Source organism: Musca autumnalis, unplaced genomic scaffold (genome assembly GCF_047663935.1).
Source record: "Musca autumnalis isolate F117 unplaced genomic scaffold, ASM4766393v1 scaffold_1, whole genome shotgun sequence".
In the NCBI taxonomy this organism is placed as follows: Eukaryota; Metazoa; Arthropoda; class Insecta; order Diptera; family Muscidae; genus Musca; species Musca autumnalis.
In genome coordinates this window covers 323632033-323657374 of record NW_027411644.1, presented here as the reverse complement: position 1 = coordinate 323657374, position 25342 = coordinate 323632033, and the positions used below count along the sequence as shown (strand labels likewise).

The 25342-nt window shown below is 34.8% G+C and overlaps 2 protein-coding genes across 3 annotated transcripts in view; one reads left to right on the top strand and one right to left on the bottom strand.

Annotated features, from left to right (window-relative positions):
* The first annotated feature begins 1795 nt into the window (after window positions 1–1795).
* Window positions 1796–25342, top strand: part of LOC141390088 (ATP synthase subunit beta, mitochondrial-like) — a 40273-nt gene continuing 16726 nt past the window's right edge. The window contains exons 1-7 of one of the 2 annotated variants that reach the window (XM_073962587.1): window positions 1796–1935; window positions 1996–2094; window positions 2153–2388; window positions 2448–2717; window positions 2796–3249; window positions 3310–3596; window positions 3738–4121. In XM_073962587.1, coding sequence (XP_073818688.1) covers window positions 1884–1935; window positions 1996–2094; window positions 2153–2388; window positions 2448–2717; window positions 2796–3249; window positions 3310–3596; window positions 3738–4019 — 1680 coding nt within the window. In that variant the 5' untranslated portion in view covers window positions 1796–1883 and the 3' untranslated portion in view covers window positions 4020–4121. Of the gene's footprint in view, window positions 1936–1995; window positions 2095–2152; window positions 2389–2447; window positions 2718–2795; window positions 3250–3309; window positions 3597–3737; window positions 4122–25342 lie in introns of those variants that run through there. The other variant, XM_073962588.1, reaches the window with a different exon arrangement.
* Window positions 14768–19430, bottom strand: LOC141390086 (glutamyl aminopeptidase-like). Its single transcript, XM_073962584.1, has 10 exons — window positions 18832–19430; window positions 18303–18450; window positions 17792–18233; window positions 17626–17723; window positions 16545–16834; window positions 16339–16482; window positions 16191–16276; window positions 15720–16125; window positions 15363–15641; window positions 14768–15295 (listed from the first exon to the last, which is right to left on the bottom strand). Exons 1-10 carry the CDS (start codon window positions 19242–19244, stop codon window positions 14923–14925), a joined length of 2679 nt encoding a protein of 892 aa, XP_073818685.1. The 5' UTR covers window positions 19245–19430; the 3' UTR covers window positions 14768–14922.

The following is a 25342-nucleotide window of genomic DNA, read 5'->3' as shown; positions in this document are numbered from 1 at the left end:
AAGAACACAACAAATATTTGCAAAAAATTTCTAGTTTTACGTGGTTATACATACGTTTAGTGGCGGTATTATGCCAAAAAACCCTCTTATACGACATCTGTGGTGTGTACGTGATGCCATTTCGACATATTATATGTCAGGATAGTTTTTAAATCCAATAAATATCTCGACCTCATGCCTCTAGTACCAACTCTGTCCATAAAAATAGCTCCAGGTCAATATAAAACACCATCTACGTTTTGGGCCAACTTTTTTGTATAAGGGACAAATTCGATTATCATTCGACTTGGTGATCATGTAAATTTTTCAAGTCATATAACTCAAATATTGATTTAAGTCGACGAAAAATACTCGATTTTATAACTCCAAAATCAATTCCAAACATTTTTTGCACAATTTATATGAAAAACTGAACTTTTCCTGGAAATTACCGTTTTCCTAAAATTTGCCCATATTGGTACACCGGTATCTATGGTTGTATCAGAGGGTTTTTTTATAGATTTATCGATGTAAAGCTTTTATTTAACGTCTGTTGATGACCTCTGAGGGACCTACTTAATAATTCGCATCATTATTTGATTATCCCCTGCAGTAGATCTAGTTGTACATTCACCTCCTTCCCATCTTACCGCAATTTTAGTACTTTTTACGCAGTATACACCTCCATTTTAAATATTGTCTTGTTCTTATGGACTGCGTTGAATCCACAATTTTCAGAAATAAACATTTTTCATATCTTTGATACAAATTTCGGACCACAACTTTTGCTTTTATTAAAAAAATAAGAAATGTCTTGTTTTCGGCATACTTGCCTGTCAAAATTAAACATAGGCGGCATAAAATGTATTCCTCATGAAAGCTTTTTGCCCCCCTTCTTCTGACCAAAAACCATCTTATGCCAATCAATACAAAAAAACTCGACAAAATGTTACTCGTGCTCGTGGTTTCTTAAAACACTCTTCGCAGCAGCACAAAGCTGTAACCGGCGTATTGGCTTGATTTTTACACTATAAATATTTTTGGCCACTTTCTCCATACAAGTGGATCCACTGTGCCATGTCTACAATTTACCAACTAAAACTTATATATCTCAAAAATGGTACATCCTAGGAAAATATTGCAAAACTCAGTCTTGTAGAAAATTTCACAGATATATGATTTTCTCCAGTCTCATTTGGATAAGACTTGCCGTTCCCAAGCAAAATGGTGAAAACCTAACAATAAAAACCTAAAAATGTGACCTAAACTTATATATCTCAAAAATGGTAAAACCTACGAACAAATTATTAAGGTCAATCATCTAGTGAATTTTTGCAGCAACAATATTTTCTTCAGCCCCATTTCGATAGGACTTACCGTTTTCAAGCAAAAAAATCCTAAAAATGTGAACCTCAAGTAACCTTAACCACGAAAGTGTATGTTAAGGGAAAATAGGCTATTTTGGTCTTCTATCACGATGCGGTATTAAAATATCGTTAATTTTCATAACTCAAAAAATTACAAAGGGTGTTATCGGACAGTAATTATGGTAATTTGATATTTGTATTCCGTATTGTCAACGAAAAATATGTTTTGGAATCCTCCCAATGTAATGTATCTTGAAAGTTCAAACTGAAATGACAGTAATTTAAGTTGTGAATCTTATTTTATCTTTTTTCGGAGTCGACTCCGGAGTTGGAGTCGGAGTCGAGAAAAAAATTGGACTGGAGTCGGAGTCTGACCAAAAATGGCTCGACTCCGAAGCCCTGATTGGAACACATGCAACAACTCAACGTGTTATTGACGTAGTAGGCCAGGACGTTATATTTTTTTCAGGCTAGCAAACCATGTTTTACTTGTCATTCATTTTTTTCCCAATGAACAGAAAGTTACAATTCTAATTAATGAAAATGAATTTTATAAAGAAATTAATAAGGATTTCCCAAATAAGGAACCGTAAGTAGTTGCAGCTTAATATTTTTCAAAATGCATTATTGTTTGAAAATTTTAATTTAGAGCTGTGTGGGCCTTCGCCATTGCTACCTAGCACTAACGTGTTTCCAATGCGATGTTATCACAAATTGGATATTCTTATGAAGAACAAAAAGGATGATGGTAAGAATAAATATTAGCTACAATTTTTGCATCCATATCATTAATACTTGGCATGCAGGTTGTGATTGTATTCCAGAAGATTTTGATCCCTGTGCGGAAGATCAACAGGAAGACGTATCTAAGGGCTGTACTCAGGAGAAGAGTACAAAAGATGGATCATCTGAGACAAGAGTGGGCCATATCCACGCTGTCGTTGGTCCGGTTGTTGACGTTTTCTTTGAGAACGAATTACCTGAAATATTAAATGCCATGGAGGTTTCCGATTATAAAGGAGGCAATCGTTTGGTGTTAGAGGTTAATTTCTCTTCGGCTTATAGTGTTAATATAATTAACAAAGAATTTCTAATTTTTAGGTATTCCATCACTTGAGCAATAATATTGTTCGTTCTGTGGCTATGGATAGCACTGAGGGGTTGCGACGAGGCCAAAAGGTAACAGACACTGGACACCCAATACGCGTTCCTGTTGGAAGGTCTACTCTGGGTAGAATTCTCAATGTTATTGGAGATCCAATTGACGAGCGAGGGCCAATTAAATCCGAGTTTTACTCATTTATTCATGCTGAGGCGCCGGAAATGATTGATTTGTCCGTTAATCCTGTTCTTTTGGAAACCGGAATAAAGGTAATATTTTAAATTTAACCTTAAAACTATTTTGCAATTTTGATATTTTTTTGGGAACCACAAAATCCCCATCTTTAGGTAATCGACTTATTGGCTCCGTACGTTAAAGGCGGAAAAATTGGTTTATTCGGCGGTGCTGGAGTGGGCAAAACTGTATTAATTATGGAATTGATAAATAACATTGCAAAAGCCCATGGAGGTTATTCGGTTTTTGTAGGGGCTGGCGAACGTACACGAGAGGGAAACGATCTTTACATGGAAATGATAGAATCCAAAGTTATATCTTTAGATGATGATACATCCAAAGTTACACTGGTTTATGGACAAATGAATGAACCACCAGGTGCACGATCACGAGTCGTATTAACGGGTCTCACCATAGCTGAATATTTTCGTGATATGGAAGGTCAAGATGTTCTACTTTTTATCGATAATATATTCCGTTTTACACAGGCTGGTTCTGAAGTTTCAGCTTTATTGGGTCGTATACCATCAGCTGTGGGTTATCAACCAACCTTGGCAACCGATATGGGTATGGAAATGTATATTATGCGTGTATAACATAATCAATCATGTATGATTTCAAATCTAGGCACCATGCAAGAACGCATCACAAGCACTAAAAATGGCTCAATAACATCAGTGCAAGCAGTTTATGTACCTGCAGATGATTTAACCGATCCAGCACCGCAAACTACATTCTCCCACTTGGACGCCACCACAGTTTTATCAAGACCAATTGCCGAGTTGGGAATTTATCCAGCTGTTGATCCTTTGGACTCGTCTTCGCGTATTATGGATCCTATGATAGTGGGAGATGAACATTATACTGTGGCCAGGTCCGTTCAAAAAACATTGCAGAATTATAAATCCCTTCAGGTAAGTTTTAAATAATTCAGCTTTATGGCTTACGTTGTTTCTGTTACACCATGTATGTCTGTAGTTAGTCTGTATATTAGTAGCTACCATATCCATAAGCATTTAGTCAAATACAACTATTTATTTAACAATGTTGCTTAGGATATAATTGCCATATTAGGCATGGACGAACTTTCGGAAGACGATAAACTAACTGTGGCCAGGGCCAGAAAAATACAACGATTTCTATCACAACCATTTCAAGTTGCCGAAGTATTTACCGGACACGCCGGAAAAATGGTTCCACTTCCAAAAACCATAGAAGGATTTAAACGACTTTTAAATGGAGATATGGACGATATTCCGGAAGTGGCTTTCTACATGGTCGGAGACATTGATGAAGCAATTGCCAAAGCAAAAGATATTGTTTTAAAAATGAAATGATTTGAATTTCTTATCACTTTACGCTAATTCATTGCTATTCGTATTCGTTCGTATTCATTTCTTTAATAAAAATACTGATCCATTCGAAGTATTAAAAATACATATATACAAAGATAACATTCAATCGTAGTTAGAAAATGGTATCCTAATTTATAGGTATAAAGAATTTGTATTTCTTATGAATTAAACATATAAAGCCACCGTGGTGCAATGGTATGCACACCCGCATTGCACGCAGAAGGTCGTGGGTTCGATTCCCCGGCCAACCAACATCAAATTTTTCAACGGTGGCAAAATACCGCTCAGTAATGTTGACGCCATTTCCTAAGTATTTCAGCCATGTAAAACTTCTCTACAAGTGGTGTCTTAAGACACGCCGTTCGGACTAGGCGATAAACAGTAGGTCCCATATCATTGAGCTAATAGGAATCGTGGTGCACTCATTAATATGAGAGAAGTCTCCCTTGTCGCCTGGCTTTCTTGTCTTTGCTTCACTTCTGACATAACAAAAATAAGAGAATAAAGTAGAAAATGGCAATCGAAATCGTCTCGGCCTGCTTTATTCTTTTATTTTTATTATGTCAGAAATAAAGCAGGCAAACAGATAATACTTGGATTACATTAGGCGTCGTTTCGTGATTTCGATGGCGTTTCGTGAGTCAAATCTCTATAAAAAAAATTATTTTTGTTGTAATTTCCCCAAAAACATAAAGAACATTTTGACATAACATATTTAAAATTTTACGATACACTACCTGTGTAATTGTGCCATGTTTTGGATTGTAAAATATGTATATTTAAAAATGGAAACAGAACAGAACAATTGGCCTTAACCCCCCGTTTACACATGCAAGTGGCAGTTCGAAAAACACAAATACACTCACACATATTCATTGCCACACCAACTAACGACCTCACTGCCGACAAAATTTTCTTGTCAGTAATCAATGTAAGTGCTTTGAAAGTAACTTCAATTTTTTTCCGAACGTCTACACATGCAAGTGTCAGTTCGAAAAAATTGAAGTTTCGACTAGAGGTGGGCGCGTGCCTAAAAAATTAGGCACGAACATACACGAACACGGACCAAAAATTTTATGCACATTCACGCACAAACACGGCGTTTTTCGAGAAGGCACGAACACGCACACTCACGCACGAAATTACAAAACCAGTAAGGAAAGGATCAAAGTCGGGCGGGCCGACTATATAATACCCTACACTACTATGAATATGTAAAATATGTATGGGAGCTAAATCCAAATCAAAACAGATTTCGATATAATTTTTCACATTTATTTGTAGACCAAATTCCGTCACATAGTCCAAATTTCATCAAAATCGGACGAAACACGCTATTTTCGTGCATCAAATATCTCAAATCTGCCTAAATAATATATGAGAGCTATATTTAAATCTGAACCGATTTCGATATAATTTGGCACACTTGACACTCTAGGCCAAATCCCGACAAACATTCCAAATTTTATTGAAATCGGACATATATAGCGCGTTTGGTGCATCAAATACCTAAAATCGGACGAGAATATGTATTCAAATTTGAACCGATATCTATATAATTTAGCACACTTATTTCTAGGCCAAATCCTGGTAAACATTCCAAATTTTATTGAAATCGTACATATATAGCGCGTTTCGTGCATCAAATGACTTAAATCGGGCGAATATATATATGGGGTCTATATCCAAATCTGAACCGATTTCTATATAATTTGGCACACTTAAACTAAATTCCGTCGCATATTCCAAATTTCATTGAAATCGGACATATATAGCGTTTTTCTTGCAGCAAATGCCTTAAATCGGGCGAAGATGGGGGCTATATCCAAATCTGAACCGATTTTTACCAAAATAAATAAAGTTCGTCCTTTTGCCAAAAAACTATCTTCCCCAATTTTCATGCGAATCGGACAATAAATGCGACCTGTACTTTGTTTACAAAAATAAATGGACAGACGGACATGCGTAAATCGACTCAGAATTGACTGAGGGTATAGCCAAAAATTTCCTGGCTAATTGTTCTAAATATTTTAGATTAGGCTGTTTCCAAAAGTTTAAAACATCAGTCGGGCTAGATACGGCACTCGATAATATGTATCAATTTTTGTATCAACTTTTTCATTTTTCGTCTTTTTGCCATTTTGATCCAAAAACCCTGCACGCAAAAAAAACCGCCTCTCTAACATATGTCCCAAACATATTTTGCAGCAAACATATATATGTTTGCAACAGTCCCAAACATAATATATGTTTGGGTCTGCAAACAAATATATGTTTGGGTGGAAACAAATATATGTTTGGGTGCAAACATATATATGTTTGGGTGCAAAGATATATATGTTTGGGTGCAAACAAAGATATGTTTGGGTGGAAACAATTTTATGTTTGGGTGCAAACATTTTATATGTTTGGGTGCAAAAAAATACAAACCCAAAAGGCACAAAAAAAAACAAACACATGCACCAGTGGGCGCTTACTGAGAGCAAGGGACCGTAAAATTCAATGTAAAACACTTTCTGTGCTCACACTTGCTCTCAGTAATAACTCACTCTGTTTTTTGCAACATGTTGCTAGAAAATACAAAAAGTTGCAAGCTGGGACTGGGAATGTCAAAATTTGTAAACGAAAAAAATAAATTTGATTTGATATACAAATTTGATTTGATACCAAGACAAATATTTGCAATGTTTAAACGATAAAATAATTCTTTATTTGTTAATTAGTTAGCATTAGTATTATAATAAGCTAACATTTTCAATATTAAACAATCAATTTGTAATTTGCCGTAAGTTTTTTTCAGACGAGTTCAATTTATCAATCAGCTGATTGAAATTTAAATCCTCGAAAAGGTATATCTAAATGCAATGAGATTTGTACTGGATTTATTAAATCCAGATGAGGATTCATGGCTAGTCTAAATGAGCTGTTAAACGGCGAAAATAAAAACGCCCCTATAAGATGTGTCATTGTTGGTACAAAGCGTTTAAGAAATGATTGTTTAGTTTTAGCTTTGAGCAGACTTTCAAAAGTTTTTTAGACCAAAGGGCAAAAATGTGCATAGTAGGGTACTTTTCCGAGAATTTTTATGAAAACCCAATAGAAGTTCTAGCAATGAAAACTTTAAGTCAGATATACGATCCAACTCATGATTTTGTAGCAAAACACTCTTACAGCCAGTTTCTGTATGTCGAAAGAAGAATGTGTGCGAATGAAACACGTCCAAACTCTTTTGTGTTTTTCAATTTTTTTTTTGTTTTGAAGCATAAGCAAAGGTAAAATTATTTCGAAAACTAAAGTTTGGGCGTGTTTCATTCGCACACATTCTTCTTTCGACATACAGAAACAGGCTGTTAATCTGACTCTGGACTTAGTATATGCTCTCAAGTATATATGTAAAATTCCAACGTGTTCTTATATCTTGTTTTAACATTTTCGACAATTTGTTGTTCAGCTCCGAGTGTTTAAAATATTTCACAACGTTTTTTGGGCAGTCAATCAGTTTTCTCAATTCGGGAAGAGGATGTTTTTTAATAACATCATCCATAACAAATAATACAGTCAGATAAACATCTGATTTGGAAAGAGAGTAAATTGCGTTAACCCTCATAGTAGTTTTTGTATTTGCTTCTCTCATGAACAAAACAAATGGCAAACAAACATCATCTTTTTTCACTCATACTCTGGCCTCTCCATAACAAAACGGCAATAAGTACCAGACTGCAAAAACGAAGCAAATAATTTTAGGAATATTTTGGTCGGTTTCTTGTTCGATGTTCGTGTTTAGTAAGGTATCTTGCACGACTTCTAAAGGGAGACCAAAAATTTAGCACGATCGTGTCACATAGTGCAGATCGTGTTTAGTCGTGTCGTGCAAAACCGTGTCGAACAAAAAAACACGATCACGCACGGCCAACAATGCATTCCGGCACAGCACGCACAAACACGGTGTTTTTCGAGAAGGCACGAACACGCACTACTCACGGCACGACACGCGCCCACCTCTAGTTTCGACTATAATATTGTTGTGTATTTAAATTGAAAGTAAGCACGCGTTGATTAATGTTTAAATAATACTGCTTTATTTAATAAATAAGTAACAACAAAGATATAAAAGATTAACAATGGAGTCGAACGGTTTGATCTGGTTGATAGTTGAAATCGAAGTGGACAAAAAGATTATAACTAGTAAGCAAAATGGCAGTTACCAAAAATGTAGCGAATAGTTAATTAGTACAAAAGATACATTGATAGAATAGAAAAAGCATAACATAGAATCAGTGTTGCCATGTGTTGAAACAACTATTGAAATACACCACAATCTCCCAGGCTTAATAAGGACTTTGTCCGTCCGGAGAGGATGACATCTTCTCTTCACGATTTGATTGCTTCATCTAACTCAGCAGGCAGGGAACTTGTTGAACGAATTGATGGCTGGCACTTCATCTAAAACAGCTTTTGATTTTGAAACATGTTGATTATTTGTTGAATTGATGATCGATGTTTTGATTCATCGCAATAGGTTGACGATGACGTCGATTTGTTGAATTGAATGTTGTTTTTTTTTTTTTTTTGGTTGAAAGTTTGTTTGTATGTATGGAGTTTTTTTTCCTCCATTTTGTAGATGCCGGTGACTTCCCTTTGCACTCAGGAATTCGCACTATTTCTCCCAGGCTTGAATATGTTTTGAAATTGATTGATATTTGAAGTTTTGATTGTTCGAAATTGATAGATTCTTCTTCATCGAAAATAGATTTAAATTTTGAAGGTTGATTTTGGATTGAATTTTTGAATTGATAGTTCGAAGTTGATTGATTGTATTGATAATTTTGTTTTTACCAATACCCTTGTTGATGGGGTATGTTCAGTGAGCGCCTGCATTGCAGTCAATCATCTGATTGCACTGATCGCATGTATGTGTGTGTTGTTGATTTGTTTATTTTCTTTTTGTTTGATCTTCGTCATACTTGTTGTAGACCACTTATTCCACATACACGGCACTGCTAAATTTGATTTGTTTATTTTATTCGCAATATTACTAGATTTGATGCTGAAGGTGCTGGTGGTTGCTGCTTTTTCTTTTCGGTTGCCATTGTTGTAATGGCATCCAATAGTTGCGCCAATTGATTTGCATCCATTATAGGTTATGTGTTTATCGAATTAGAAAAAATGATTTTTTTGCACAAAATCTTATTTAGAACTCTTTGCACTTGAGTTTATCCTCGTCGCCAATTCTTTGTTGTGTATTTAAATTGAAAGTAAGCACGCGTTGATTAATGTTTAAATAATACTGCTTTATTTAATAAATAAGTAACAACAAAGATATAAAAGATTAACAATGGAGTCGAACGGTTTGATCTGGTTGATAGTTGAAATCGAAGTGGACAAAAAGATTATAACTAGTAAGCAAAATGGCAGTTACCAAAAATGTAGCGAATAGTTAATTAGTACAAAAGATACATTGATAGAATAGAAAAAGCATAACATAGAATCAGTGTTGCCATGTGTTGAAACAACTATTGAAATACACCACAAATATGTATACACAACTGTCTGTAAGTTACTTGCATGTGTAATCATTGGGTAAAGCCCCCATACACTATCAAATTTTGATGTCAACATTTGTAGTAGTATGTGTAAATTTTTAAAAATTTGAGAATGTGTGTGTGAGTTTTATGGATTGAAGAAAATCAAAATAGTTTTGATTTTCAAAATGAAACCCAATCAATCCGATGAATATTGTTTATTTTGAAAATTACCAAAAAGCAATTTTGAAAAACAGAATATTGTGTTTGTGAAGAAATAAAAAAAAATTTAAGTTCATTCATTTTTTGAGGAAAATTTGAAGTTTTCCGTTGCAGATTGAAGACTGATTGAATGCTTTGCCATACACTTATCAAGCTCACACGTACAGAAGGAGTTCATCGGCTTGGCAATCAAATTTGATAGTGTATGCCATGCTTAACAAGTGTTATTAAAAACTTGACTTTCATAGAGGGTTCATCGAAGCAGGGAAATGCTTGGCGAGCATAGGTAGGCTCAAATTTAGATGTAGCTATGGATCTAAAGAAATATATAGTGAAAAAGTAAATTTGTATGTATATAATTTGTCTTGTTTCTTAGAGACTTGATGGAAAGCAATATTTCATATTTGTAATTTTGTAAAAATGAGTGGTGGTTAAATAGTAACTGATTAGATAGATAATAAATCGTAATCATTCCAAAGATAATATGTTAAGATTTATTCTGAGCCTTGGACAAGGCTTTGATAAAAGCCAACAATGCGATCTATCAAAGAACCATTAAATTCCAAGTTAATGGAATACAAACCAGCCTCCATAGGTTCCGCGAATTCTGTAACCCAATACTCATATTCAGGTCGTATGTCTGTGATGGAGTTAAGGAACTCACTGGTTGGAACTCTTCGTTTAGCTTTTGGACATTTTTAGTCACTATAGCAAGTAGTTTTGAATGAACGGGTATGAATGAAATGGGTTTTACCCCCTGTTTTTGTAACTTATTTTTGTTCGTTCGTCTATATTCGTAATAATTTAGGCATCCATAGCTCAGCCCACAGATGACATACAGACTTCATTTTTCGTAGATGAGTTCCATATATAGTAAAGAATTCCTCGTTTAAAAACCAGCGCTCTACATTTGCGCTAAGGCGAGTAAATCGATCTACAAAATTTGACAATTCATGTGAGAAGAATAAAAAATTTTACAAAAACTGTTGGCCTTACAAGTGTTATTAAAAACTTGGCTTTCATAGAGGGTTCATCGAAACAGGGAAATGCTTGGCGAGCATAGGTAGGCTCAAATTTAGACGTAGCTATGGATCTAAAGAAATATATAATGAAAATGAAGATTAATGAATTTTAGGAACATATTACCTTTACCGGCCCTTCGCAGAAAAAATACATAAATTTTCTTTAAATCGCAAGTTTTCTTAAGTAGCCGGCCTTTGGCCGGGGATTTAAGACTTTTTCCTACGGACAGGAGCGAATTTCGGCTACGCGAACAAACTTTTTTTTAAATCTTAAATTTTTCCCCAAGTAAACAAGGGAATTTTCGGAACTTCGGAGGCCTATATCTCGATACATTTCCCCAACAGAAGAAATAAATCGTTGGAATCGGCATGAAAAGCACTATCTGTGGTAATTTTTTCATAATTTTCTGCGGTAGGTCGGTAAAGGAAAGATATGCCGAATTTTATATTTCAATGCCTTACTTCCTCAACCTCGTATCCTAAAATAATAAAAATGTTTAAAAGAGTTAAAAAACGAGAATTTGTTGGATACATTGGGGAATTAGATGTACTCAATTTTCTAATAATTGCCTTTAAACTTTTGTCGAACCGGCGATGTTTCAAAAATGTAATCGTTTTTATCTCTTCGCAAAAAATTTAAGATACGAGGTTCCTTATGGACTTCATGGAAAGCCATATTTCACAACTGCAATTCAATTTTGTAAAAAGATTTGATTGTTAAATAGTAACCGATTAGATAGTTAATAAATCGTAATCATACCAAAGATAACGTATGTTTTCTTACTCACCGTTTTTCATTACGAGCCTTGTCCAGAACTTTGAACTTTGATAAAAGCCAACAATGCGATCTATCAAAGAACCATTAAATTCCAAATTAATGGAATACAAACCAGCCTCCAAAGATTCAGCGAATTCTGTAACCCAATACTCATATTCAGGGCAATAGTATATCTGTGATGGAGTTAAGGAACTCACTGGTTGGAACTCTTCGTTTAGTTTTTGGACATTTTTAGTCACTACAGCAAGTAGTTTTGAATGAACGGGTATAAATGAAATGGGTTTTAATATTTCCAAACGTATTGTTACGTTTCCCAAAAATGTTTTATTTTTTAAATTTGGTTGTAGACTCAGTTCATAAAGTAATAGGTAAGCGAAATGATAATAAATGCTTTACTTTTGATGTAGCCATTATGGAAGTTGTGGAGGGGAGGGCTGACGTCAGATTTGTAGGAAGGCAAAAGGAATAATAGATTAAAAACTTAAAATTTGTGCGATAATAAATAAACAACAACAAAAATAAATTAATGTAATTAGAATTACAGATGGAATAACTCGAATTACAGATGGAATAATTCGAATTACAAATGAAATGTTACGAATTACAAATAAAATTCTCGAATTACAATTAAAATAATTCTAATTACATCTGAAAAAGGTGTAGTACATCTTCACTTTCAATAAAAATAAACGCTGAATAATGGTCTCTTCTTCTATTTGCTGACTTTTTGGAAAATGTGTAATTTTCTGTTGAAAGAAGCCCATTGGGTTTGGTGGTGGTCAGATAATATTTAGTGGTCGGAATGGGCTGTTGCTGTTCCAATCCTAGAAAAAAAAAACATATTTTTGGCAATTTAATTTTAGTGTGGCGTTGTGATAGTTACAACGTACTGAGGAAGGATCGCACCAGAAGGAAGGTGGTGGGTTAGCTTTTCTATTTCACCAGTTTGTTGAATACAAACCCATCTCACATGAGCCTGGCTCTCATTAGCCGTACATGAAATGTATGTGGGCAGCAGTGTGTGGGCACTGCCGAGGTAGAATTGCTGAACGTATACATCCCGCCGATAAATAGATGTACTCCAGGTTACAGGCCCAACATTAGACCGCTTTTGGAAGGTCATAATCGTCTGGTCCTGGGGACTTTAATGCGCATCATGAGATGTGGCATTCGGCCCTCGGAAACACTGGCTGAGCAGATTGATAGCTATACGTTTTGAACGGCCAATGAGGACGCCACCACCAGAATTAGCGGGGGTGGCACAGATCGCCAGACATAGCTATGTTGCACCTGGTCTGACAAATGACGTCTCCTGTCAACCCGTTATTTCCCTTGGATCAGACCATCTCAAAACATAATTGTCTCCATCAGCAGACCAGTCGATTTCTTCACCTCTGTACGCCGCACTTTCATCAAACATGGGAAGCTAATTCAGAGATTTTACTAATCACCGCTTTAGACATCTGCTCAACCTTTGTGATGTTAGGGTAGCTGAGACAATGTTCCGAAACATCATAACTGCTAAAGCCGCTCGCTATATACCTGCTGGTGGAATACCCGAAGTGAGAGAAAATTTCTCAGCAGAGGCGGTGGGATTACCAAATGAGTGTGATGAGCTTCGTCGAGACAAACGCAGTGAACCAAGAGTTAAGGAAGATAGGACCTTAGTCACCTATTGCGAAGTTACGCAGTCTGATCGGAAGGGGTGCACAAGCTTTTTTAATCCACAGTTTGTCGAGTACCCTGGGAGATACGGGCTAAGATAAGAGTACTACGTCGCATTAGATATCTTTCTGGCAAGGAGGAACTACCATAATTCCAAATGGATGATGTTGCGAATGCCACCAGGAACACTAAATCATTCAAAGGAATATTTTATGGTAATGCAGAAACAGCTGGATGAGCCAGGATTTAAGTACCTCAACCTATCGCTAGCCACCCACATCATGCCAGAAGTCTGCAAATGTGCAGAGTGGTCCCCCTACTGAAGCCAGGTAAAGATATTAACAAATTTGAATCGTACAGGCCGAAATCGCTTTTGTCGCCCGTAGCAAAGACTCTCGAGGCTTTAGTCCACCCCAGCGCCAGAGACAGCTATCCAGTTGCCGATCATCAGCATGCATTCCGTAAGCAACACAGCACGACAGCAGCGCTGCACGACATCTCCATACACATTAGTCGAAGACAACCAGAGCAAGCCGGCAAGCCGTGTGACAGAACAGTGACTTATCAAAAGCATTTGATGCTGCTAAGCACACCACGCTGTTTGAGGACATCGAGCAGACTGTCCTCGACTGTTTGAAATATTGGATAAGCATTTATGCGTATGTGTGGACGTCAATCTTACGAGGAATTCAGGAACAAGAAGTCAAAGCACCGTAAAATTCCATAATGGCGGTTATCATGAACTTCAATTCCCCGTGAATTTTTTCACTTTCTCCCTTAAGTTGCAACGGCGGAAAAACAAAACTCACGGGGAAATTTCATTCAAGATAACCCCCAATATGTCTAAAAATTCCATAATTTGTATATATTTCGCATCATATGTCCAAAACTGTTACATTTTTTCGTAGCGCTATTTTTTGGGAAAATATTTGCTAGAACATAATATACAACTCTTTAGAAAATGGAAAATTCCTCTATGCCTCTGCCTTTATCAACAATGCAGTGAAATCCTAAATACAAAAAAAAAAAACTACCAGTGTGAGCAGTGTTTGAAATATGTTTTGTAGAAGGTATGACATGAAATACCGCCGAAACAACATGAAATAAGTATTTTAGAGTTTCAGAATGTTCTGATGATTTGCTTAGAACTTTAGTGAAGTTATGTACAATTTTCTATATTCGACTGATTTTGATGCAGCCTGTTCAACACTTAAGTTCTACTACTTTAGGGCAAATACTGCAAGGCAAAAGTCCTATTCGTTTCTGGGATAAAGGTTCCATGAATGCAAAAAAATATTTTTTTTAACTCGGTTTAGAATATGCCATAAAATCTATACTGGACCTGACAAGTCGAACCCCAACTAGGGGTTTCGTAGTCTCAATATGTATTGAATAATGTCTTGAATAATTTCCTTGCATCAACAATTATGTGTATTTAAAAATGTTCAAAATGTCCACAACTTGATAGACTACTTTTTAAATCCGAAGCTTGATCAATAAAAATAAAGTCTTGATCCGTACTTTCATTTTAGTTAGAAAAATTTTTAATTTGTTATAAAAGACAAACACAACACTTTCCTTATGTATAAAGTATTCAAAATTCTAAGGCCTTAACCATGGTGGGACCTGGCTGATCTAACCTCAACCTTAATTACAGCATTCTTTCATTCTGTGTTCTACAAATTAGGTTGTGAATCCAACCATTTGCGTATAGGTTCCTGATTATCTTTCAACCATTTGATGTTATTTTTAACCGTTTCCAAAGCTTGTTTGCGTGCAGCTGTGCCAGCCCCAGCTTCAGGATATTTCTTAAAGAAACTTTCCATTTCATCCAATTTTGTTTGGGTTGCAAAACGTGATGTGATTGTCGGAATCATACGACCCAAATAACGTTCATTAATGCCAAAACGTTTTACCATACAAGGCCATTTTTCACGTACATAATCCCAAACCAAAGGTTGTCCTATGGGATTTTCGGCAATGAATTGGAGACAAGTGAAATAATCTTGGCCACGAACATTGTTTTCATCCCATGCTTGGTTAATGTAACTGGAAGAGTGAGAAGAAGAAACAGCAATTATTTAAATAAACATAAACGATTGTTAAACTGTTATACCGTTGCAATATCCAAGGTTCTTTAATGGCAGCAAGGGCATACATTAGCTTTACTTTTTCCTGGGCATCTGTTTCACTAATAAAAATGTCCCAAACTTGATTCCAGCTCTGTTCATCTCCAACATTTGCCATGCCATAATAATAGACAATAGAGCGAACATCCGGATGGGGTCTTTGAGATGGATTTGCCAACCATGCCTTGAAATGTTTGCCAGCTTCATCAAGAGTCTCGGAATCACCATAGTCACAGGCAGCATTTAAAACGGTAACACGCAAAAGACTTAAAAAAAAAACAATTTAGAATATATGTAAATAGTTAAAACAAAATGTGTGTATATAGAAAGAAACATGAACTTACTTTTGTAAGTGATCACCACTAACATCCCATGTCACACTTTGACACACATTTCGCAATAGCAGACGTGCATATTTAACAAATTTACTATAAATTTCGCTGGCATATAATAAATTCGCTATATTTTTAAGGCGTGAAGCCCCCACACTCCAGGGTACATAGTCTAATTCTTTTCTCAAATATTTGCTCAAATCCAAGGCAATACTGTAATCCAATTGACCAGCATCGGCTAAAGCAAATGCATCACTTATCAAATGGGCACGATCAGCATTTGAAAAAGCTCCACGTGTGTATATTAAAGTCTTGATAAGTGACTGCCACATATCAGTGGGATAGTTGACAAGGTAATAACCAACTTGATTTTTATTCAGTTTAAACCATTCAGTATCTTTGGGTATTGTTAAAGTTACTAGAATATGGAAAATTGCGGTAAATTTTCACTTTAACTAATTCTTAATAAAATAATCCACCCACCTTCCTTATCATCATAGTTCAGTATTGTACGTTGAATTTCAGCATTTGAACTTGTAAAGTATGTAATAGGTATTGACCAGCGATAGCTATATTAAAATGAAAACCGCATTAAAAAAAGACTGTAAATTGGTTTACTTATATAACTTACTTGAATGGAGAATCATCATAGTTTCCATTGTAGTCCTCCGGATTGGCAAATAAACGTTTTTGAGTTAGAACACATGAATCTCCTTGACGTTTAACTTCTACCACCGGTAAACCCATTTGTTCAGTCCATGTTCTCATAATAAGTCTAAATATATAATTGGATGATATTTTTATGATTTTATAACCGAAAGTATTCAGTGATCTTACTTAACATCAAAATCAAATTTCAAAGCTTCCACTTCACTTAAGAAGTCATTTGTTTCAGCATTGGAGTAACGCATTTTGTTTAGGTAATTTGTTGTTGCTTGACAGAATTTCTCAGAACCAACTAAGTCTTCCAACATCCGTATTACGGAGGCACCTTTAGAATATGTTATCGTATCAAATAATTCGGTAATCTGATTAGGATTTTCAACAGTCTGAACAATGGGATGAGAAGCTAGGGTACTGTCTAATTTCATGACGCCATGCAAATCGGAAATAATAAATTGATCCAACTAGAATATTAGTAAAAAAATGTTTGTGTTTTAAGAAGTGAGAACATTAAATATTAAATGTCTGTTCCAGAACCTGCAATAATCTTAAATATTAATACGAAAGGAAAAAATTAGTAGATTTTTACAGTTTTGGAATAGACCATAAATTATCCGCAATTGTAAGTTGTAGCTAATTAATTTTTTTGAATTTATGTAGGAATCTGGTTCCTTGTCTGTCTAATGTCCTCAATTTGTCCCGTTTCTAATGTTGTAACTCCTGTCCAAACGGTTCTATAGTCATAAGCTTCCATATACCGAAATTCTACAGCCGTGTTAATGCAGCGAAAAATCTGTTCTATTTCCTTAACATCTAAAAATCTAGGCAGTTCTCTCTGAGGCAGTGTTCGAAATTAGAACATTTGGTTTTCTCATAATGGGGATGAGTTGCAAGTAGCATTTTTTATGAAACCAAAGGATACGATTTTTATTTTTTCCGAAAATTCTGTTGTGGTCGACTTTATTTACCATGCTAAATTAAAAGCTATTAATCGTTATGTTTCATTTATATCGAAGTTTCTACTGATGATTGCTTTCCAAGAGCAGTCTGCTAATGTTAGGCTTATATCCTGGACTATTTCAGTTTATCCACGAAATATTCGCGTTGAACATCTCTACCTCCAACTGACAATTAAGGCAAATACATTTATCCTATAAAATGTGTGTATTCAGAATACCGATCATCGAAAATTTTATCGAGCATAAATTATTAAAAAATTCAAAAGACCTTCTCACGGCATATGTGTTATACATACCATATCCCAATTAGGGTGAACATGATTAACACCTTTATATTGAATATGTGTGGCAAAACCTTCATTTAACCACAAATCATTCCACCATTTCATTGTAACTGAAAATGTAATTTGTGAATAATAAAAAAAATGTTCATTATTTGATCGAATGTTGCAAATTACTTACCCAAATTGCCAAACCACATATGAGCCAATTCATGTGCCACAACTGTAGCCACCCGTTGCTGATTAGCGCTAGAACTAATTGTCTTATCATATAGTAATGCGGTTTCACGATATGTAACCAATCCCCAATGTTCCATGGCACCCGAAACAAAATCCGGGATAGCAGCCATATCAAGTTTAGGCAAAGGATATGAAATATTAAAATACCCAATATAGTATTCAGTGATGCCAACACCCACATTTAAGGCATAATTAACTTTATCAACTTGTGCCGCTGTTGAGAAGACACGCATTTGAAAATCTGCAGCATTTGGTAATATGCCACGCACAGTCTTCTCTTGATGGGCAAAGTCAGATATAATGAAACAAGCCAAATAAGTACTCATTGGAACACTTTCGGCAAATTGTACCTCAGTCAAATTATCGTCAATATCTTTTTCGCACTGGAATTGAACAAAAAGTTTTAGATTGTAAACTATGTCTATTTTAAAATGGACAAGAGCATAAATTACCTCTACATTCATATTGGACAGTGCATGGTAACCATCTCCAGTTGGCCTTACAAGTGTTATTAAAAACTTGGCTTTCATAGAGGGTTCATCGAAACAGGGAAATGCTTGGCGAGCATAGGTAGGCTCAAATTTAGACGTAGCTATGGATCTAAAGAAATATATAATGAAAAAGAAGATTAATGAATTTTATATATCAATGCCTTATTTCCTCAACCTCGTATCCTAAAATAATAAAAAATTTTAAAAGAGTTAAAAAACGAGAATTTGTTGATACATTGGGGAATTAGATGTACTCAATTTTCTAATAGTTGCCTTTAAACTTTTGTCGAACTGGCGATGTTTCAAAAAATTAATCGTTTTTATCTCTTCGCAAAAAAATTATGATACGAGGTTCCTTATGGCCTTCATGGAAAGCAATATTTCACAACTGCAATTTAATTTTGTAAAAAGATTTGATTGTTAAATAGTAACCGATTAGATAGTTAATAAATCGTAATCATACCAAAGATAACGATGTTTTCTTACTCACCGTTTTTCATTACGAGCCTTGTCCAAGTAAGAACTTTGATAAAAGCCAACAATGCGATCTATCAAAGAACCATTAAATTCCAAATTAATGGAATACAAACCAGCCTCCAAAGGTTCAGCGAATTCTGTAACCCAATACTCATATTCAGGGCAATAGTACATCTGTGATGGAGTTAAGGAACTCACTGGTTGGAACTCTTCGTTTAGTTTTTGGACATTTTTAGTCACTACAGCAAGTAGTTTTGAATGAACGGGTATAAATGAAATGGGTTTTAATATTTCCAAACGTATTGTTACATTTCCCAAAAATGTTTTATTTTTTAAATCTGGTTGTAGCCTCAGTTGATAATGTTGAGGGCGTATTTCTTTAGGTAAGCGAAATGATAATAAATGCTTTACTTTCGATGTAGCCATTAAGGAAGTTGTGGAGGGGATGAACTATGTAGACGTCAGTTTTTTAGGAAGGCAAATGGAAATCAAAACTGAAAATTTGCGATAATAAACAAAAAGTTGGCAAACAAACAAGAGTCGCTGATTTGCAAAAATTAAAGGCGTTGCCAGCACAAAAAAGTATTATTTTGAATGTTAGGAGCCAAATACAGGGATGCCAAGTTGGTGATTTTCCTGCTACATGTGGTGATTTTTGACGTTCAAAACCATTAGCTTCGTTCCCGTACTTTTTAATAGTAATGCTTAGTTTACATTCGTCGTCGTTTTGTGATTTCGAAGGCGTTTCGTGATTTCGCGCGGAATCAAGCTAAATTTATCATGATTTCGCATACAAAAATGAAATCATCTCATTTCGTGATTTCAGCGAAATCAACATCGAAATCACAGAACACATGATATACAACCCTGTTTTTGCCTAAAACAGTACCAAAAGTTGCAACACTTTTCACGTATTACAATAAACAAGGTAGATGGTCAATTGCTGCAACAAAAAATTTTAGTATCAAAATTTGTAAACAATGTGAAAAAAATATTAAATTACTTTGTTACAATGCTATTTTTCATTGTGTTCCCGTACTTTTTTAATGGTAGTGTTAGAAGAAAGAGGGAATAGTCAAAAATTGCTTCCCTATACAAATTTCTTAAAAAATACGGGAACGGAAAAATGACGGAAATTGCATAAATGTCAAAATCAACGTATCAGCTATCATATAAGATGCCAATGAAAATACTTGCTGCTAGTTTCCACTAGACCAAAATTGTATGGCAGAAAACAGGAGAAGGTGTTATTCGGCGTTATTTTCGTTTAAAGATAAGTGCAAGTCTTGCTACATTTCGGAGTACGGGAACGCATTTTTAGCACTAAACGGGAAAACTACTGCAAGTACTAATATTATGCAGGTTCTGAGCACAACTTTTATCTATCAAAATTTTTTATTATGATGTCTCAACGATAAAATCATTTTTTATTTTTTCATTTGTTAGTACTATACACAATTAATACAATATATAGATAATTTTACGATAATTTTCCAAATAAAGTTGTAAAGTTCTATATTTTTATATTTTTGATGATTAATTAAATTTACAACAACTTGTGAAAATTCATGTTCGATCAGCTGCGCATATGCATCTACCTTGATCATATTGATATGTTTGAAATCAACAAAAAATAAGTGTAAACACCGGGGTGTATTTCAGGATTTCGTGAAATCCAGTGGATTTTGGAGCGCTAGTGTAAACTTGGCATAAAACTCGTAAGGGGTTGTTTACACTATATGTAAATGTCATATGACATGCAATTTTCCATCGTTAAATATTCACTAATATGTGGAATGTTGGAGATTTTCCTTACGCCATTTATTCTGTGCGTCCACCCCAACAAAAATATAAGAAAATTACGTCTCCACATTGCCTCCGTGGGTAGATATGGAATGTTTTTATTTCGTGTAATATGACATTGATAGTGTAAACTGCCTCTAAAAGAGAGAACTGTTTTCTCACACAAAAGTTTTTTAAAATAGTTCGGGAACGGAAAAATGGAAAATACGTCAAAAACTGGAACAAATGTCAAAGTCGGCGTATCAGCCGTCAGACGCCGGCAACCATGTTACTACCCAGCAAAAAGTTTGCATCCGCGGATGGAGTTAAATCACAACAACAATTGCCGCTGGAGTACATCTTTTCCTATGAATTCACCTATGAATTTTACAAGAGAGCGCGCAGCTAGGATGCACTCCATTTTGCTTCCACGGCACACAGCTAGGATGCACTCTATTATCGATCCAAATCACAGCCTTTGATGAAGTGTTTTGGATTGATTGAAAATATCCCAAAATAAATAAAATACATTGCTTATTCGTGTAAAACAAGAATGTTAACTTTATTAAATTAACACAAATTATAAAAACTCTCTATTAAAAGCTACTATTTTTTAATACGATAACATTTTTTTCTTTATGTTATCGAAAAAAATAGTCAAAATTAGTAGATTCTTGCAGGTCTGGAACAGACCAAAAGTTAATATTCTTGTTTTACACGAATAAACAATGTATTTTATTTATTTTGTGATATTTGCAATGGCTTGCATTTTATAACATCTTTAGACTGCATTTAAATTCAATCCAAAACACTACATCAAAGGCTGTGATTTGGATCGAAAATGGTGTGCATCCTAGCTGTGTGCCGTGGAAGCAAAATGGAGTGCATCCTAGCTGCGCGCTCTCTTGTAAAATTCATAGATGAATTCATAGGAAAAGATGCAATTGTTCCAGTGATTTAACTGCATCCGCGGATGCAAACTTTTTGCTGGGTATAAGCAACCCTGCTTTTTTGTCATATACTACCGAAAAATGCAACTGTTTTATGTTGTTGTTGGATGATGGAGAAAAATAAAAATACTCAAACAATAACACAAGTAAAAATAATGGTTATAAAAACTTGCAAAAATTATGTTTTTTGTTTCTGAATTAAGTCAAATTAGTTGATAAACATTTGTGTTGTGAAATTCCTATTTTTTCCAAATAAAACCGTGCCAACATTTGCTATCTGTTTCTTGTCCAATGAGCCACTTGAATAAGATTGCTCAAACGAATGCGATAGTCTCATTCTTATCCAAAAAGATCATGCTCTCGGGAAGAACTGTTCCATTCATTAGATACTTTTTTGAGTGTCTAATTGGACACTTCAGAAAGTTATTAAAACGATAATATCGGTGGAGCAATGGTAAGCATGCTCGCTTTGCAATCTGAATGCCCGGGTTCGATTCCCAGGCCAATCGACATTTTGTTAATGACAAATCTTTTTTTAAGCTATAAAACATTAATATGAGCTAAAAACTTGATAAAAATAATAATAAATAAAAAAGAACAAAAATTTATTTTGATTTTCTTTTTTACTCAATTTAATTCCTTTTTATTTTATGTTATGTTTTATTGTTGTTGTTGTGTCGTTAATCCTTTGTTTGGGTTATTTTTGACTTTTTGGTTTTTTATTATTTAATTTAATTCATTATATTTTTAGAATTGTTTCAGGAATTGTCGCTTGAATTAATTCCCAACTTATTATTAATTTTGTCATTTGAAAAATGTGATATCGCCTGACCTGGTAATCGAACCCCGGACATTCAGCTTGCAAAGCGACCATGCTTAGCATTGGACCACCGTCGTATATAACCAATTTAATCTAATGCTTGGTTTACATTTACGAAATCCACTCGATTTCAACTGTCAAATGCATAGGTTAAACGTCAAATGAAATCCAGATGAGATTTCGTTTGACGTTTGAGCTATGGAATTGACAGTTGAAATCGAGTGGATTTCATAAATGTAAACTTAGCATAACCAATTTAATCCATATAAGTTATTTCTTTATTTTATAACAAATTCTTAGAAATGTATACACTCTCTCTTATTTTTAGAATAAATGATTTCGGCAGCGGTGGGTAGGGATCAACCAACTGTTTTTGTTTTTTTTTTTTTTTTTGTAGGGATCTAAAGCAACTGCATATAAATTGCATCCAACGGAGTGCATTTTTCATAACTCCGTGTGGACTGCATCGAAGGATGTTGTGAAATCATAACTCCACATGCACAACTTCCAAAATTTTTTGCTAGGATTGAGTGTATTTCCTCCGTTCTCCCATCACAGGTTCAGATTTCGACATGAACTCCACTCCATTAAAAATTTCTGTCTTGTAATTTACCGCAAAAGCCATGTAAAACTTCTCTACAAAAGTGGTGTCTTATGTTTGGTTTACATTCGGCGTCTTTTCGTGATTTCGATGGCGTTTCGTGATTTCGCGCGGAATCAAGCAAAATTTATCATGATTTCGCATACAAAAATGAAATCATCTCATTTCGTGATTTCAGCGAAATCAACATCGAAATCACAGTACACATGATATACGACCCTGTTTGTGACTGAAAAAGTACCAAAAGTTGCAACACTTTTCACGTATCACAATAAACAAGGTAGATGGTCAATTGCTGCAACAACAAAATTTTAGTATCAAAATTTGTAAATAATGTAAAAAAATATTAAATTACTTTGTTACAATGCTATTTTTCATTGTGTCCCGTACTTTTTTAATGGTAATTTTGGAAAAAAAAGAGCGAATTGTCAAAAATTGCTTCCCCATACAAATTTCTAAAAAAAATACTAGAACGGAAAAATTGCAGAAATTGCAAAAACTCCATTAAAAATGTCAAAATCAACGTATCAGCTATCGTATTTAGATCAAGCATGGTTACATTTGGCACGGCGGTGCCGATGATTTTCGGCAATTTACATGCACACGACCCGAATGCACAGAAAGAGCGTACAAAAGAGAACAAATGTTTTGATTTGTTATTGTTTTACAGCTTGCGTGAATACAAACTTACTAACACACTGTTATAAGTTGTCAATATTTTGAATACATTCACATTTTCTCCGTTCTCTTTTTGGTCATGCCTGATTTAGATGATAATGAACATGTTGCTAGTTTCTACTATGCCAAAATTGTATGGCAGAAAACAGGAGAATAGGGTGTTATTCGGCGCTTTTTTGGTATATAGAGTAGTGCAAGTCTTGCTAGATTTCTTAGTACGGTAACGCATTTTTAGCACTAAACGGGACAACTGCTGCAAGTAGTAATATTTTGCAAGTTCTGAACACAACTTTTATCTATCAAAATTTATTATTATGATGTCTCAACGATAAAATAATTTTTTACGATATATAGATAAGTTTACGATAATTTTCGAAATAAAGTTGTAAAGTTCTATATCGTCGTATATTTTTGATGACTAATTCAATTTACAACAACTTGTTTTGAAAATTCATGTTCGATCAGCTGCGCCTATGCATCTACCTTGATTAGTGTGATATGTTTGAAATCAACAAAAAAATAAGTGTAAACACCGGGGTGTATTTCAGGATTTCGTGAAATCCAGTGGATTTTAGAGCGCAAGTGTAAACTTGGCATTAGACACGCCGTTCGGACTCGGCGATAAACTGTAGGTCCCATATCATTGAGCTAATATGAATCGGGGTGCACTCATAGATATGAGAGAAGTCTCCCTTGTCCCTATGGGATGTTGTGGAACAATTATATATATATATATATATATATATATATATATATATATATAATTTACCGCAAAAATGATCGCAATTTTAGTTAGTATTTTTTATTTTATAACAAATTCTTCGAAATACACGCACTCTTGTTTCTCGTTTCTCTTTTGAAGAAATGGTGTCGGCAGCGGCGGGTAGGGATCAACCAACTGTTTTTGTTTTGTAGGGACCTCTAAAGCAACTGCACGGAGTAGAGCTGGCAAAAAATCGATGGCACTTTCGTTAAAATCGATTGTTTTTTAAAAATTAAATATCGATAGATAGTTTTGCCTATCGATATTATCGGAACAAAAATCCCCAACCCAAAACTCATTTAAATAAATAGAAATTTCGCTGCTTTTCGGTTTTGTGTGTGTGAGAAAATAAGCCCGTAGTCACACGTACATATTTTTCGGAAAGGTAAAATGTATTTTTTAATATTTTTATAAGATAAAAGCAATTTGTTGTTCTCCTTTGCATTTCTGTGAACTACTTGTGCAAAATGTCAAGAAAAGCATTGACATTTCCGCCATTTTCATCTCCAAATTAATAGTGTTGACAGCTTACCGATAATATCGATAGTAATCGATATTTTAAACTATTATATCGAAAATATCTAATGTTGGGAATATCGATGGTTTGCCAGCTCTAGCACGGAGTGCATTTTTCATAACTCCGTGTGGACTGCATCGAAGGAGTGAAATCATAACTCCATATGCACAACTTCCAAAACTTTTTGCTGGGGAGTTTCTCGAAAAAATAACAATATCGACTGTCGTTAAAAAGATTGAGCATAGGCCCACTGTTGTGTTTTTTCTTATTTGAAATAGTTTTGTTTTTATTTATTCAAAAATGTCCATGTTTACTGTCTACAATTGTCAAAACTTTACTGAAGAAAAAATGTTCAGTAAAGTTCAGTACGTAAAAAGACAAACCAAATGTGTGTTCGTTTATTCAAAATTTGT

Bases quoted from the DNA above. Each gene is read 5' to 3' on its own strand.
- LOC141390086 (XM_073962584.1), bottom strand. From the start codon at position 19,244: ATGGCTACATCGAAAGTAAAGCATTTATTATCATTTCGCTTACCTAAA. The intron at 16,483-16,544 runs GTAAGATCACTG...TTATATATTTAG, and splicing joins AAATTTGATTTTGATGTTAA to ACTTATTATGAGAACATGGA. The intron at 16,126-16,190 runs GTGGGTGGATTA...TCCATATTCTAG, and splicing joins GAACTATGATGATAAGGAAG to TAACTTTAACAATACCCAAA.